General features: G+C 31.0%; 4 protein-coding genes across 6 annotated transcripts in view; 2 read left to right on the plus strand and 2 right to left on the minus strand.

The window, feature by feature from the left end:
- LOC103577489 (uncharacterized) overlaps positions 1-11,927 on the plus strand; it is a 43,987-nt gene extending 32,060 nt beyond the window's left edge. For both annotated transcript variants that reach the window (XM_008558026.3, XM_014444357.2), the window contains exons 5-13: positions 4,087-5,843; positions 6,498-6,721; positions 9,182-9,446; positions 9,541-9,912; positions 9,976-10,083; positions 10,333-10,485; positions 10,581-10,697; positions 10,768-10,869; positions 11,251-11,927. In XM_008558026.3, coding sequence (XP_008556248.3) covers positions 4,087-5,843; positions 6,498-6,721; positions 9,182-9,446; positions 9,541-9,912; positions 9,976-10,083; positions 10,333-10,485; positions 10,581-10,697; positions 10,768-10,869; positions 11,251-11,379 — 3,227 coding nt within the window. In that variant the 3' untranslated portion in view covers positions 11,380-11,927. The remainder of the gene's footprint in view (positions 1-4,086; positions 5,844-6,497; positions 6,722-9,181; positions 9,447-9,540; positions 9,913-9,975; positions 10,084-10,332; positions 10,486-10,580; positions 10,698-10,767; positions 10,870-11,250) is intronic.
- A 32-nt stretch (positions 11,928-11,959) lies between these two features.
- On the minus strand, positions 11,960-13,559 carry LOC103577408 (dimethyladenosine transferase 1, mitochondrial). Its single transcript, XM_008558023.3, has 3 exons — positions 12,769-13,559; positions 12,218-12,521; positions 11,960-12,141 (listed from the first exon to the last, which is right to left on the minus strand). Exons 1-3 carry the CDS (start codon positions 13,557-13,559, stop codon positions 12,109-12,111), a joined length of 1,128 nt encoding a protein of 375 aa, XP_008556245.1. The 3' UTR covers positions 11,960-12,108.
- On the minus strand, positions 13,558-14,198 carry LOC103577407 (cytochrome c oxidase assembly factor 3, mitochondrial). Its single transcript, XM_008558022.3, has 2 exons — positions 14,087-14,198; positions 13,558-13,922 (listed from the first exon to the last, which is right to left on the minus strand). The coding sequence occupies exon 2, from the start codon at positions 13,906-13,908 to the stop codon at positions 13,639-13,641; it is 270 nt and encodes an 89-aa protein (XP_008556244.1). The 5' UTR covers positions 13,909-13,922; positions 14,087-14,198; the 3' UTR covers positions 13,558-13,638.
- A 294-nt stretch (positions 14,199-14,492) lies between these two features.
- LOC103577405 (regulating synaptic membrane exocytosis protein 1) overlaps positions 14,493-16,864 on the plus strand; it is an 88,840-nt gene continuing 86,468 nt past the window's right edge. For both annotated transcript variants that reach the window (XM_053738427.1, XM_053738429.1), the window contains exon 1: positions 14,493-14,694. The gene's annotated coding sequence lies outside the window, so the exon portion shown is untranslated. The remainder of the gene's footprint in view (positions 14,695-16,864) is intronic.

Below are 16,864 nucleotides of genomic sequence, written 5' to 3' on the forward strand. Positions count from 1 at the left end.
TTTAATAAATCGATCGATTTTATAGAATTATTTGATTCGATTGCGATTCACACGGCCGTAAAATTATTTCTCAACAAATATCTATTATATTTTTATTTATTTATTTATCGTAATAATATTTATCAGATCTTTGTTTATTATTTAAAAAAATAATTTATAAAAAAATGAAAAAATTGAATGAAATGGAAAGGAATTGAATGTCGAATGAAAGTGGACGCGTGGGAAAGGCACGAATTGATCGGAACAATGGTAACCGAGTCGCTCCCTTATATGGAACACCGAGTACATTTATCGAGTGGACGTGGAGTGAATAACAAATTTTAGCGGTGTCAGGAAGAGTCACTGGTGCTGTGGCTGTAGATAGGAAACTTGCACGCGAATAAATACACCGACACCTCAATTTATTAATGCAGAGATACAAAACATAAAACAATACTACATTTAAATCGATGAATACTAATCAATGAACACTCTGCTATTATATTAAGCATCTCCAGTACAACGACACTTTATTTTATTACCATTTTATTACTATTGAAGACATATCAGCAAACACATGTCATTCCTGATGCCAAGAGACGGAAAAGACGGTAGAAAAATACTTATTCCCCTTCCGGTCGATCATATTTCCTGTTGTCTCGCGTGCTGAGATTAGATAATATAACACGATAAATATTTTTTAAATTCAAAGACTCGATTCTTGATGTACTCAAAATTAATTGCGTCAATTTCTCATTCCGGATATTAATTCAATCTATTAACGGATATAATTAAAAAAAAAAAATTAAATAGCGGACATAATTTATTTTGTAATTAAAGATCCTAATTATAATGTGTCATCAATAAGATGTCTATTGATGTCATGACAGAACGCTGACAGTTATAACACTAAACAAATTCTTTCTACCTCCTGTTTAAAAAGTTCAGTCCATTAAAATAATTGAGCGTATCAAACTTTCATCAATAAAATATTCTAATCTGTGATTCCTAATCTATTAAAACATTTTTGAATTAGAATTAAATTTCCCCTCATCAGATCGAGTCATAATCGCATGCTCCTTCGGACATGTAATGATATTCACTTGATTAAGCGATTAAATATAAATAATTTATAACAGAATACAATCCAACATATTTTTATAAATTCCCGACACTTGGAGAAATTTACGAACCATAAATAACGTGAAGAAATAATATTACTCGGTTACGTAATTATTTTATTATTTTTTCTATTCAATTTTAAATGATAATTTAATGTGCATATTTTTTTTTTTGTTATTACTTATTACTTATGTCAATTACATAAGTGCCGAATTAATTAAGCGACAGAATGTTTTTTACCTTCTATAAATTTTGAGTTTCATTGAATTAATAAACATGAATACAAATTCATCTTCAATAATAATAATAGTATCCTTGCTATCATTAATATCATGGCGCGTAAACGAGTACTCGGAATTTATCAAATATTTGTGAGTGAAAACAATTTTTCTCGGAACTTTTGATGGGTTTTCTACTACAAGACATGATAATAAAACAAAAAAACGTTAGTATTGTGATGAGTTATTCCCAACAAGAGCAAAGTTACGGGCCACTTCTTATAATATTGCATAGACAGTGTCATCTGCCCGTATCTGCCCGACGTCGATTACTCAAAAAATAAATTATTCCCAGGACTTTTTATGGCTTTTCCTACTAGAGGGCATCATAATGAACAAAAAACGTTTGTATTGTGATGGGTTATTCCCAACAGAAGCAAAGTTACGGGCCACTTCTGATAATACTGCATAGACAGTGTCATCTGCCCGCATCTGCCCGACGTCGATTACTCAAAAAATAAATTATTCCCAGGACTTTTTATGGCTTTTCCTACTAGAGGGCATCATAATGAACAAAAAACGTTTATGGTATGATGGGTTATTCCCAACAGGAGTAGAGTTACGGGCTACTCTTCATAGAAAATCATCTGCGCCCATGCCCACCCATCTCCACCCAATCCTAATATGGGTCTCAACTCAAAAATAAATTATTTCCAGGACTTTTTATGGCTTTTCCTACTACAGGACATCGTAATGAACAAAAACTGTTTATATTATTCGGAGTTATTCCCAACACAAAAAAAGTTATCGACCACTTCTCATAAAAATACATAGACACCCATATTCATCCATCCGGATCTCTCCCATCTGACTCGTCTCCAGACATCAAAACACTTATTAATTATCCCAATTTTTCTACTCACGTATGACTAAACATACATACTTTTCGCTCTTATTATTGTTATAATCACCATTACTTAAAAAATAAGTAAATTACCATTTCTTTCTCCAACAAAAAAATTTACGAATGCAGTTTCGTAATACTAGTTTTGCTTTTCAATATGAATTTTAGTAATTACTCAAGTAATTGATTAAAAATTAATAAGTAATTGCATCCATAGTACAAAGAAATTTCTTGGTTAAAAAAAGTTAACAAGAGATTTCGCGACGGGGAACATGATTAATGCTCGATTACGTAATACTTCAAAGTCAAACAAAAAAACGTTTAAATAAAAATTGCAAATACGTTTAAAAGTATTAAATGTAACAAGAAGTATTAAGTTTAACATAGAGCCTCCGGTGTACTTTCTCCATCTTCTAGTATGTTCAAGCACTTAAAGGTGTCTTGTCTTATCCACGTGAAAAATATCACGCGCAGATTAGCTGGCAGATAATCCAATTGCTCTTTACTCCCCTTTTATTTTCATTATTTTTACCTTTATTCTATTCTATTCTATTTTATTTTAATTTTACATCATTTCCTTTCGTACAAACCTACAGAATAAGAGCAAAGCCGTTACATTAGATAAATAAAGAGAGTACCGTTGTCCGGAAATCTTGATGAGGAATTAATGCCTCGTAATCTCCACAAAATTACACTTAAATTTAAAACAAGAAAGCGTGGGCCTTGTTTGTATTTTATAAACTCTTATCTTCCGTTCCTTGTTTTTATTTTAGTCTCAACCGTTTATTATTTTATTTTGTTTTTTGTTATTTTTTATTTTGACGGAATCAAGTTGATGGGCTTAAAGAGTGTAAAGAGAACTGGGACACGACCTTTCTAATGTTGATTTAATGGCCGAAGATAGATTCAAATGCCAAACAATCACTTTAGCTCGCTTTGCTTTTAACTCTTATTTATTATCTACAAGTTAATATATCATATAACACTAGAGGAAACCTTTTAAATATTACATTTTATTTTTTTGGTTTCACTTCCTTTACTTATTTATCTTAATTTTTTTCACGTTACTTCAATTACGACCGCCATGTAATGTAACCTCAAGCGGAAAAAATCGTAGGAGATTTATTTTGAATTATTGGATATTTTGTTTCAATAATTTACTTGTTTATTAATATCTGAGAGGAAATGTTTGGAATCAGACGAACATTAGTTTAGTTGAGAGTCTATTTGGTCGCGTTTGAACTCCCGCCTTGTTTCACGTTCGGGTGAATGACCGAATTCATAACTTTGTTCCATTAATCATAACTGGATTCATGTTTATGAATTTTTTTTAAGTTATATAATAATCCTTTTGACTGATAAACTATTAATATATAATTATTAATGGTCTCGAGTTATGTTTTGAGATTACATCTGCATAAACACAATAATATAATTTAAAAAAAGCCACTCGGCATTCGAAATGAAAATAGAATTCTTATTGTTTATTCATTTATTTTCAAATTTTAAAATAAAGTTTAAAATAAATTTTGAGTCCGCGGTGTGGAGTGAATGATTTGATGTTTCAATTTTACTGCCCCATTACTACGGCACTTGAAATTTAATTTTTATTTTCAAATAATCTAAATCAATAATTTCGTACCGGCAACTCACACCGAATTTGAAATGCCCGCTATTTTTAAACTTAGTTTAGATATAATCGTTCATAGAAAAAGTGTGCCAAGTTTGACTAAGATCTTTTTCAGCTCAGAAAATAATTCGCGGGTCGCTATTCTTAAAATTATTTGAACATTAAGCTGTCAATTTTTTGTTGCATATAAAATAAAGCTGGGTGATGATAAAAAGTATCTGGATTTATTACAGATAAAAATCCACGTCTGTGTTTAACAAGGAGCCAGAGTGACAGATCAATAGCAAAACCAGATATGTCAGCAACAAGCATCCAATACTTAGATACAATGCGTTTAAGTCTTCGTCGTCCTTCAGACAAAGAAGAGACTAAAGAAATTCAACAAGACACTGAATACAATCCGAGCGAAAACTTATCATCCACGTCTACGATTCCTACGATAAAAATAACAACCGCAGACTCTGACGATAAATTGAATGGTTCAGTGACAAGTCTGCGTGAAATTAAAAAAGAAATACCAGCCCGTCCTTCAGAATTGGCTGAGAAAGAAGCAGAACCTCCTCCATCTTCCATTATATCGTCTCCATTAAATCCTTCAATCGAACAGTTTAAGCGAATGCGTCCGACTTCATGGTCACCGCCGCCTGGAAAACTAAAACATACCGCTCGCGAACGTGTGAGCGACCCTGGACCTTTCAACCACATAATTGTAATGCCAGAGAATAAACCGAATCACAGTATCCAGACATCTTGGTCTCCAATCGGCAGTCCATGTTCCAAGATTGAAATTTCATCAAAACCGGAAATAAATATTTGCAAAATAACCGTCTCTCCAAAATCAACGGGAACACCTTTAGTGCATCGTCTTCAAGTGGGTGGCGAATTTCCTAAAGGGTCACGACGTACTTCGATTCTCATCAATGGAGACCAGTCTCCTGAACCGGAACCCAGCGTTACTGACAACAAAGTAACTATCAGTGTGGGAGGCGAAGACAGTGTTTGTAATCCGACGGTTATTTCTGTGAACTCAACAAGCCCGCCAAAGATTCAAAGCTCGATGGAAAATAGAACTCTCGTTATTTTGGATAATTACCAGTCGAATATTGTTTTGGAATCGGCTAAAGATAAAGCGAAGGATGACAACAAGATGGCGGACAAGAAGAATGAAAAGAAAATGGAGGACAACCAGGAGTGTTCGTTGAGAGAAGAGAAAACTCGATGGTCAGCATTGTCCAAGGAGTCGCTGATATCTAAATTGCTTGAAGATTCATTACGAAAAGCGCGGGAAAACGGGGAAATTCTTGACGAAAGTAGCGGCGAAGCTATTTTGAGAATTCTTAAGCAAAGTTTGTTGAAAACTAAAGAATACGAGAGTTCAGAGTCGACATTGGAAGCTGAACAAACTTTCTCACGGTCACCGAGTTTGCACTCAGATGTTGACTTTTCGGTCACTACTAATCTGTTCTTGGAAGAAAATCCTTACGAAGTTATTAAGGAACCGATTTATGAGGAAATTCCGGACGAACCACCGCCACTGCCATTGAGCCCACCGCCGACTGAGGATTACATTAAAGGACGCATTTATTTTCCGGAAGAGTACAAAGAGAGTTATTATAAAAAAGTCAATGCTGGACAGTATTTAGGCTCTTATTTGACGGATGACGTTTTCAAAAAATCTGAAGATGGAGACTACTTGTCCAAAAGCCCGCAAGAGTTTTTTAATAAGCCCGCGTCGACGGCGGATGGAAAGCTGACCAAGAAATTTGAGTTACTGAATTTTCTGATGGACAAGGAACGACCGGTTGTTGAAGTCGAAGAAGATGAAGTTGAAGACGATGACGAAGACACTGAGGGCGACTTGGAGGCTCTTTATGAACAAAAGGAAACTAGTATGGGCGATTTGAGCTCCAAGAGCTCGCAGATTTCTAACGTTTCAGACAGCAGTGAGGAGTGCAATATTATTCTAACCAGTTCTACGGAAGCTTCAAAGGTAATTTTCTTTTTTCATAAAAATCTTTCATACCTTCGAGTCAGAAATGAAATTTCCTTTCGTTTGAGTACCTACATCAATATATTTAAATGAGAACGTTATTGAGTAGAAAGTGACAATTATATAAATAATTGATTTACATAAACATTAACTAATCAGGAACTTGTCATAATAAATCGATGTTGGTACTCATTCATCGCGGAATTGCACCAACTACTTAAATATAATATTCATTTTCCTAAAAAAAAATGTACTCCAAAAATACTTACGGTATTGAACTTAGCCAATGTCTAATAATTTTTGAATTTAAAAAAAAAAACGATAAATTATAAAAAAAAAATATTTTAAATAATTGCACTTATAGTTTTTTAAATTTTCTCCATGTGCATATTTTTATTTTATTTTTTTTTTCAATAGACATTCAAAAATAAAAATCCGATAAAAAAAATTGTAATTTTTCTCAGTATTCAATAAAAAATAATTTGTTACTCAATAGTAAAAATGTCAATTAAATTGAATTATAAATATTGTAATTTATCTGCAGTCAAGTGCGGTTTATAATAAAATATTTGTAATTACACCAGCTCATAATCTATGATCCGAGGCGACAAGAGAAATAAAGAAAAGATATTAAAAAAATAATCGAATTTACAGACACGGAGCGTGGACATCGAGCGAACTGACAGCGGAGTTGGATCAGAGAGCAGTCAAGCGAGCAGCAGCCGCGGCGTGGTAAGACGTTGGCGAGCCGGAAACACCTCATCTTCCTCCTCCTCCGGTCCGGGCAGTCTCCGCGCTGGAATCCCTCAGGTCATATCCGGCGATGCGAAACTCTGCGAGGATTGCGAGCAACGTCTTGAGCCTCTAATCACCGACAGGTACACTAATAATAAATAATAACTATTCAATCATGCGTATTACTACACTCTACCCTTCAATACAATAAAAAAAAATCTGTAGACGTCATCTCAGTGGATTTGATTTTCCTAATCTGCAGTTCGGAACCCGTTTACTTTTTTTTTTTTAATTATATTGCGCAAGATTTGAGAGTAAAGTAACAAATAATAGTAATTAAATTAATTGTTAATGAATGTGTGAAAAAAAGAAAAATTTCTCCGAATTAAATCTGTTGTTAGAGCATTTGAATTTATAATTTTAAATTTTAATTTAATCCATTTAAACTGTTACTTTCTCTGATATTAATCCTAGAACAATAGCCTGCTCTATGGCCTATAAATTTGAATTAATGATGATAATTGTAATAAATATACAACAATTATTGTTTTATTGCGCTTTATTACTTTAATTTTTCTTAGTGGAAAAATGTTTTAATAAAATCAGATAACAAAAGTTTAGATGAGCGGATAGAATTCAATTTTTTTGAATGGTAGGAAATTTTTATAATTATTTAAATTTCAAGTTTCTGAATGATAATGAACTTTCGTATGGTTAAAGAGAATAAAAAAGTGGAAAACGTGACGTAAATTGCGATATTAATAGTGAAATTTCAGGTATTTTTATGTCGTACTCGAAAAACGGCTTTCTTATAATTTTTATGTATGATAAAATTTTTTTTATTATTAATCAATGCATTATAAATTCCGATACTTGTATTATTTTTTTACTTTCAATAATTTTTAATTGATTATTTTATTTTAATTAAAAATTTTTATCATTTTTTTTAGAAGTAAAATTAATTTTCTAAATTTCAAGTTCAAATTAAAATTTTTTTTTTTTTAAAAAGGGCGGGAACGCAAAATTTTAAATAAATTCAAATTTCAAGTGGTAAAATGGGCCAACAAATTTTCCTTAAACTATAAGAAAAAACACCATAGATATTATGGGAAATGTTTTAAATAAATTAAACTGTCAAGGGGTAAAATGGGTCGCTAAATTTTTCTCAAACTGTAAAAAGACACCATAGAAATTCTAAGGAATATTTTGAATAAATTAAACTTTCACGGGATAAAATGGCCATCTAATTTTCTTCAAGCTGTCATAGGACACCATAGACATGGGGAATGTGAACAGTCTAAAATTTTGTGCTGAAAATTCCGAAATAACAGAAAAAAAATTTACACTACTAAAATTTTTTTTAAATGATCCCATTTTACCCCCTAGCTTTATGCTGAGATCAAATTAAAATTAATGAAAAATTTTTCTGATTAGAACTTGGTGCAGATATTTATTTACAATTCTCATTAATAAATAGATAAAATGAATGATTTATAGTCCATATATTAATTTTAAAAAATAGAAACATAAATATTTAAATGGAGTAAGTTAATTCCTGTAAGTCTGCTCACTTTTCCGGTTAACTTTCATATTTACGGTAGAAAGGTAGTATACAAATGCCGGTGATCGACATATAGATCGTTTTACAATGTTGTAAAAGTTTCGTACGTTTGCCAATTTTTATAATTTTAATTTAGTATGAGCTAAGAGTTTTAAAATTAAATGTTAGCGTTATAAATTAGCTTTCTTCGTCGCTTAATTATTCTCAACGCGAACTGTCAGAGGGATGAGGACAGCGCAGAGCTTTTCAAAATAAAATCGAGCATTCGATAATCGTGAGTACGCTTTCGCTTTTAGTGACAAACAGAATTGATAGCAGGTGAAAGTAATACGTGATACAATATCCGATTATTTAATTATTCAAATTTAACACTTGTAATATCTTATTTTAATTATAGAAATAAATATCATGGGGTAAAAATTCTCCATCATTTTTTATTTATTTCCAAAGAAAATTGTAAATTTGTCAATACAATTTTTTTTATTGGGTCAGTTTAATAAGAAAGTGTTATAAATTATTTGAAAGTAGCGATTAAGTGTTAAATTAATGATATAATTAAATTTTATGGGTTTATAATATCGCTATTATTTTTTTAAACATTTATTTTATTTTAGTGATTAAATTTTTAAATTAATTTTACTTAGTTTATTAAATTAATGAATTTTTATTTTTATATTATAATTAAAAAATTATTTTTATTATTCAATATTTATAATTATTTTAATGTCTCAATTTCTTAAGAGATTTATTTAATTTTTAATAATCCAGATCATAATTAATGAGACAAGTTAATGATAATTATTTATTAATTTTTATTAAACACTTTTACAATAGAAATCGAGCTCACGCATTTGATAAATTTTTGTCACATTGATTTTGAAACTCTTTCGAGGTAGAAAATACTTATGGAAAAAAATTTTTCGAGTCTTAGAATATTGGAGATTTAAAAATTTTAATTGTTCTAATAATAAAACCCCAACACATTTTCTGATACCACCAACATATTGAGGGATACGTTAATAATATTAAATAAAATTTCCAGTGGTGTAGTTTATGCGCCATTCGTTTGCCGGAAGTGCTCGAAGAAGCGTGCCGAGCGTAAAGAAATAATAACTGAAATCGTGGAGACAGAGCAAAAGTACGGAAGGGATTTGAGAATTATTTTAGAAGAGTTTCATCGACCTATGCTACGTGCTGGTCTTTTAACGCAAGAACAATTGTCTGCAATATTTCTCAACGTCGAAGAACTACTCGAGCACAATCTAGTACTCGCGGAGAAGTTGAAAGATGCCGTTGAACTCAGTCAAGTACGTTCAAACTAATAGCGCTAATTATTTTTATTTTTTTATAACCGACCATAGTTTTAATTTTAACTTCAATTTTTTTTTTTAAATTTAATAGGTATCCGGAGACGAAGATCTAGTGACAGTGGACGTGGGTAAAATATTTCTCGAGTCCGAGCGGATGCTACATGCGTTCGAGAGCTACTGCACCCGACAAGGCGGCGCGAGTTGTCTGCTCCAGAACTTGGAGAAAGAAAAAGAACTGCTGAGAATATTTTTAAAAGTATCCCAGATGGAAAATGCTGTTCTAAGACGGATGAATTTGAATTCTTTTCTCATGGTTCCTGTTCAGAGGGTTACTAAGTATCCTTTGTTACTCGCTCGTCTCCTTAAAGCGACGCCGTGTATTAGAATAGACGTCCTGGAAGCGAGAAAGAGATTAGAACAGGCACGAGCCAATATTGAACTTCACTTAGAGCACATGAATGCCGTAAGTTTATTTTTTATTATTTATATGATTATTTATTTTTTAAAATAATTATTAATTAATCAGGAAGCCAAAGATGTCACGTCGACAAAACTCTGGCGCAGGATTTCAATAATCCAGAATGGCAGGAGATCTAATGGCGAACACGACATGGTCAATATTAAATTACGCAAGGTAAATTTATTTAAAAATTAACGAGGGGGCGGGGTAATATGGGGGCCATAAAATTTTTTATGGATTAAAATTACAAGAAGCAAAATGAGTTGTCGAATAATTTTTTTTAATACTAAGTGGGGTAATTTGGGCAACGTAAAATTAAAAGTTTTTAAGACGGCTTATTTTACCCCACATTTGAAATTTTTTTTTTTGTGATAAATATTTAATATTTGATATAAAAAATAAAAATAATGTTGATAATAACAGATGGCTGTTGAAGTTCTCGAATGGGCACATGAAGAAGCGCGTTTTGTTTTGGAGGGTCGTCTTCTTGTTGCTCAACCAACCGATAATAATTGGCGACGAGGAAGAACTGTTAAATTAGCACCTGTCATTGCTATGCTTGTTACTAACGGAAAAGTAAATACATATTTTTATACGTGATATTTATTTTTGATATCACATAAATTACCTATCGACTATACTAATTGCTATTATTCAAAATTTTATTATAGTCAAATACGGAATTTGTTGATCTTAATGACGACTCATTATTCCCGAGACAAATTGGTATCAAAGAAGCAACTCTGCTGCTGGTTAAAGAAAAAATTGGACGTTATTCACTTCTGCGAGTAAGTAAATTCAAATTATTTTTTTTTTCTTTTGTCATTTATTAACTCATTATGTTTATTTTTTAATTAGGAGCCATTGTACCTGGATAAATGCATAGTATGTTGCGAAACAGATCTTGAAGATTACTTTGAAATTCAAGAACTTGCTTCCAAGGAAACTTTTATATTTAAAGTAATTATTTATTTATTTTTTATATTTTTCAAATAATTTTTCAGTGACATTTTTTTTTTTTTTAAATAATTATAATTTACCTGAAGTCAAAAAAATGATTACATTAAATTCAAACTTGAATATAATTTCAAAATTTTCATTGCAATTAAAATATTTTTACAAAATTTCCACTAATCTACTGGTAAAATTAAATTATGTAAAAAAAAAAAAAAAAAACTCTTCAATTACTCGACCGATCAAAAATCTTATCGGTTCCAAGTCTTGATGTTTCCTTTAAATTGCCGCCAATAACTTCTTTTTTTTGAAAATTTGAAATTTTCAGCGGGAAGTTAAAAAAAGTAATTATTAAAATAATTAAACATATTTTTTTGTGATTTAAAGGCTGAAGACGGGGCGAGAACAAAAAGATGGTGTCGAACACTTCAAGCCCATGCACAATCACTAGGTGCCTGGCGCCGACGTCGTGGCGCGCTTCCCAACATCATGATTTGCGGAGTCGCAAGAAGTTAATACCCGGACTTATAAATTAAAAAACTCATAAATAATCAATTTATTAAAATAAGCTCTGAACAAAACTTATTACTATATAACCAAATAGATCGATCGATCTTTAAGTATCGAAATAATTTTCTCTAATTGACCAGTTAGACTCTGATGTACTGTTCGCTCCCTTGTTCATAGAATTAATTAATAATAATAATTAAAATTATTATTAAATAAATAATGAAGGATGCGTTGTAATGCGACGCAAGTGATCCTCATATATATTATTATTAATAATTATATCTATATAATTAATATATCATAGACGTAAGAATTATTTAAAGAAATTCAATTAACAATTTTAAAAGATTGAGTAGCTGTGATATTGATTGGTGATTTGGGATTTTCAAATTTTAATATTTTTTTTTAATGATTAATTAATTAATTATAATTTAATTGTTTTTTTAAAATGTACGCAGTTTTTATCGAGTATGGAAGTGACTTTTAAAGTTTATGTTAAAAAATTAAATTAATGAATTAATTATTTTTCTATTAAATTAATTAACAACTAAAGTATTTAAATTTTAAATGATCTATTAAAAAACTATACATTGATATTTTTTTTAATATGCAAATTATAAATTTTTTCAAAAAAAATATATTACATTAAAAATTGATAATAATTATAATTAAAAAGAAATGTAATATTTTTAAATGACTGTAAATAATAATATTAATAATAAACCCACTATATAATTATCCTTGCTCGATTGTACGTGAACTGGAGTTCTAAAAAAAATTAATGTGAGATTAATAAATAATTTAATACTGAAAATTATAATAATTAATTATAAGAGTGACAAACTTTGCAGAAGTTAGCGTAATTATCGTTTTCTTCATCGGAAGCTGTTTCATCTTCAATCTCTTCGTCTTCTTCAACTTCGCGGACGTAAATCTTCTTAGTCCAGGCGCGTGTCAGTACTTTTTTCGAAGCTCGGTAATTATAATCCTTAACTGCCGGATGTTTTTCGATGATATATTTGTAAGCTGTGCAAAGACGATCCATTTCTGCGACTGTCAGCTGGAAAGCACGTGTGGTTGGGTCTAGGTCTGCTAATTTGAACATTACAACTGCTAAATCTTCATGATAATCTTTTGGGAATAGTGTTCTGTAAAAATATTTATTTTATAAATTTAAATATTCGTCCTTTCAGTGATAAAATTTATTGATTTTTAATTTGTGATTTATAATTAAGGACATTCTCAGACAGTGCCTCCACTTTTTAAAAATTTTCAACGACTCAACTGCCTGAGAAAGTCCTTACTTTCAAAAATGCTGTGAAATTTTGTTCTGCTGTGTATAAAATATTGTTTTTAATTACGAGCAATTAATTAATTAAATAAATGAATAATTACCTAGCACATGCCAATGAATATTTTTGTCTGAAGGAAAACATATGACGAGTAACTTTCTCAAAGAAATCAAAATCATGTTCAGTTTGAGGTGTAATCAGAGGCTCAAAAGTAACAACACCAACATCAACATCAGGCTTAGGTATAAAAACATTCCCAGGAATAGTGAAACATAACTTAGGTGTAGTCCAAGCCTGGGCCATAACAGACAGCCTGCAGCGCTGATCAAACTGCGGCTGAGCGACCAGTCGTTCCGCGACTTCCTTCTGGAAAGTCAAGCACATCTTGATTCTTCCACTAGCCCAAGGCCCCGCTCTTTTAGAAATCAAATCCAGCCACCTGATGATCAAGTGCGTCGAGACATTGAACGGCAAATTTCCAATGATGTAAGCCCGCGGGGATTTCCAATCCCACGGTCTATGACACTCCTCAGGAAATACTTTAGTCAAGTCAGTCCTCAGTATGTCGTCATAGACAATATTCATTTTACCATTCACTGTCGACAAGGTCTCCGCAAGCATCTCCAGCGTCGGTTTGAATCGACGGTCTTTTTCAATCACTGTCAGACTCGCCGGTAGTTTCTTTATTATCGAACGCGTGAGACCTCCAGGTCCAGGACCAACTTCCAGTACATGAGAGTTTTGAATTCCCCCGACTTGATTTACTAGCCGGTTTATTATTCTCTCATCGAGCAAAAAATTCTGCGCCAATTGTTTCCGTGCTCTCAGGCGATAGAGTTTTAGAAGATCTCCCACTGACGGTAACGGTGGAAGCCGGATTTTTTTTGTCGCCATTTAAAATATTAATTTAATTAACAGTAATATTAAAAATAAAAAAAAACAATAATGAGCTAGATATTAAAATATATCGTAACTAAGCTTCCTCAGTTGAAATAGTTTCTGGTATTTCAAAGTCATCCAAAAATGTTTCTTGTTTGACAGCAAAAATAGTGTAAGTATAAATAGCAATAACTCCAGCAAATAATCCGCATCCAGTATAACGATTTGCTCTACGAATCCCTTTCATACGAATTGCACGTTCTATATTTAATTTCTCAAGTTTCTCCATAAAATGACGGTCTACTGTTGACAACTTTGACTTGCCTTTGCTGAGATCAATTTTGGGCATTTCCTCATTGTCCATAATATCAATTATATCTGTAATTATTTATTACTAATTATTTATTGTTGAGAAATAAATTTGAAAGTGAGGTTATGAGATTGTAAAAAAAAAATGGGAGATTTTATTGGGAAGTGAAAATGAAATTAAAAAAAAATAATTACTGTGTTTTAATTAGGGGATTAATTAATTTAATAATTACCTTGCGCGATGGTGACGCGATAATTTATATGATGAAATATGAAATATTTAATTATTATTGAGTTAAGATATGGCCATAATACACGAGCAGCAACGAGTTTTTCGGTCGGTAAAAAAAAATTTAACAGCTGAGCTGATTACGTAAAATAAAAAAAAAATTGAATTATTTAATGGTGGGAAAAATATTTAAAATTAAATTTGGTAATATTAATTAAATAAATTTATTGAATTTTTATTAAATATTACATAAGAAAATTAATTGTAAGTAAAATAAAAATATAAAATGAGGAAAAATTTTAATGTGCATGCGCGGGATTTAAAAATGACCGCTAGGGGGCAGGAGTGAACTTGGCGTCATTAGCTGACGCTGGGTGTTAGTTCCGACATTAAAGAGCTAGAAGCTGGAAGTTCGCGAGTTTAAGTTTTTGTCTTTTGATATTTAAAATATTAATTAGTGAGTGAATAAATTTAGTTGGATAATTAAGTGAGTTAATAGTTCAGTGAGTGATTAGTGAAGTGAAAGTGTGATTTGTGTAGAAGAGTAACGGAATAATGATGGTCATGATTACAGCAAATGGTGATTTGCATGTCTGATAATTTGGCTGGATGGTGAGTAATTTAATTATTTATTGAAACTTTTTTTTTATTTTTATTTTTTATTACTGAGAATTTTATTATTTTGTCTAATTCGTGTTTTGATCGAATACTCGATTGTAAAAATTTTGAATATAAAATACGGCAAGCCGGTCATTTTTCAAAGTTTTAGTCTAGAATTTTTCGTTATGACATGACTAAGTCTTATAAGATAAATTTAAATAACAGAATTCGAGAATTGAGAAAAAAAATTTCGCTTCGGTTCAGGTTTTCTTTTTAATTTTTCTGAACGTTAGTGTTTTTTGTACTCTGAGTATCTTTCGAAGGCAAATTCAAAGTTTGCGCAGTTGCAGTGAGCGTCCGTGAATAAATTGCGGAACTTGTCGCGAAAATCAATAATGAAATTCCGAACGAAACTCTTATCTACGGTGACTAGAGTAGTTTCGAAGCGTCATATTGTTGCTATAGATTGAAAACACTAATAACAATAATTTGATGTCAATTATATTGTAAGAACTTAATGTACAAATTGATGCTAACTCGTAGTCAATTTTTTGATGCAAACTTGTTAATTTTACGTTAAATGAATGATTCTGAAATTAACACACAATGAAATATTTTTTCACAAATCAACGATTAAAAAAAAAAAAAAAAAAAAAATGCACATGTAGAAAATTAAAAAATCAGTAGGTGTAATTTTTTCAAAATTTATTTTTTTCTTTAATTTATCGCTTTGAAAAAAATCCAAAAATTATTAGATGTCCAGAAGACATTAGATAAGTTTAAAATTATAAATAAATAGGGTAAGCAATTCAAAAAATAATATTTACAAAAAATGCACTTATTAATTTCAAAATTTTTTAAATGCCCATTATTTAAAAAATTTTTTTTCTTAATTATTTACTCGATTTGTTAATAATTTTAAAATTGTCTGGTCTGCTACATTCACTTTTTTTTTTTTTATAAATTTACTATTAAATAAAATAATTAGTAATTTCAAATAGACTTCAAATCTCAAAAGTCAATTGATTCTCGTCTATTATGTCAAATTAAATAAAATGAAATATAAACTACTTGAAATTCAATAGGTTTAACTGTAACTCATCGATGCGTAATTGTATATTATTTGGTAGCAATTAAGACCAACTCGATATTGGAAATTTATTGTCCACAAAATTCAGCAGGTGCTCAAGTAACGTCAAAGTAGTACTTTTGGGTTGTCGGACAATGAAAAACGAGAGTAATAACAAAAATGGTTTAACCAGAAGTACCAACAATTACAACAACCACAACAACCATTCGGTAGCATTACCTATACCAGGGATAGCATGGAATTGAGGGCTAAAGGACAGAGAAATAGTAAACCATAGGATTTAATCGACAGAGATACAAGTACTCACTCTGCTCGGAAACATTCAAAACTCGTCGATGCGTGGATTATGTCGACAGTAGCTAATAATTGGAGCGTAATAGTATAGGCTAAAGCCATTATCGTTCAGCGTTAATACAGCCGTTTAGTTCGATGGATTTCGTACTCTCTCCTTCTCACTCACTCACATATTTTCCTATTACTCGTCAATATTCTCACTAGTAATATAAAATTCCTATATCCATTTTTTACTTTCTCACACGTCATTTCCTGACTCAAATTTCCTCAATAGAAATCACGTCATGCGATTTTTAAATTTTTCAGCTATCAGCAGCTTTTTTTATTCATATCCTTGAAATTTTTATCAGAAAAATGGATTCAAACAATTTCAAATTAATTCTTTGTTGCGGTTTTTTCTCTTGATTTATTTTTTTAAAATATTTATATTGTTTTTACTTTTTTTTTTTTTATCGAAATTCCTCGAATGGAAACAAAGTACGAGGTAATCGGATGCAACTCGATTGCATTTAGAGCGACGCTATAGGAATTCGAGTGGTGGATCAGAGAGAGAAAGGGAGATTCGAAGTGTGTAAAGCGCGCGAGGTCACGTAATTTTCGCGTGAAATCAATGAGTAATATCATCAGATAACTGATCAACCTACAGAACATTGAGCATTATTATTATTATTATTATTATTATTGACGAATGGAGACTGATTAATGTATCAGTTATTTGGTAATTAATTATTGATCATTTTAAATTCATTAAAGCGTACGGTATTGTGTCCGTTAACACAAGTTGATAAATTATTTATT

Source organism: Microplitis demolitor, chromosome 4 (genome assembly GCF_026212275.2).
Source record: "Microplitis demolitor isolate Queensland-Clemson2020A chromosome 4, iyMicDemo2.1a, whole genome shotgun sequence".
Classification (NCBI taxonomy): domain Eukaryota; kingdom Metazoa; phylum Arthropoda; class Insecta; order Hymenoptera; family Braconidae; genus Microplitis; species Microplitis demolitor.

What these genes read in the sequence shown, in the direction of transcription:
- LOC103577407 (XM_008558022.3), bottom strand. Translation starts at nt 13,908, where the DNA reads ATGGACAATGAGGAAATGCCCAAAATTGATCTCAGCAAAGGCAAGTCA.
- LOC103577408 (XM_008558023.3), bottom strand. Translation starts at nt 13,559, where the DNA reads ATGGCGACAAAAAAAATCCGGCTTCCACCGTTACCGTCAGTGGGAGAT. An exon ending in TATTCATTGGCATGTGCTAG is followed by an intron (nt 12,522 to 12,768) that starts GTAATTATTCAT and finishes ATATTTTTACAG; the next exon opens with AACACTATTCCCAAAAGATT. An exon ending in ATTACGCTAACTTCTGCAAA is followed by an intron (nt 12,142 to 12,217) that starts GTTTGTCACTCT and finishes AATTTTTTTTAG; the next exon opens with AACTCCAGTTCACGTACAAT.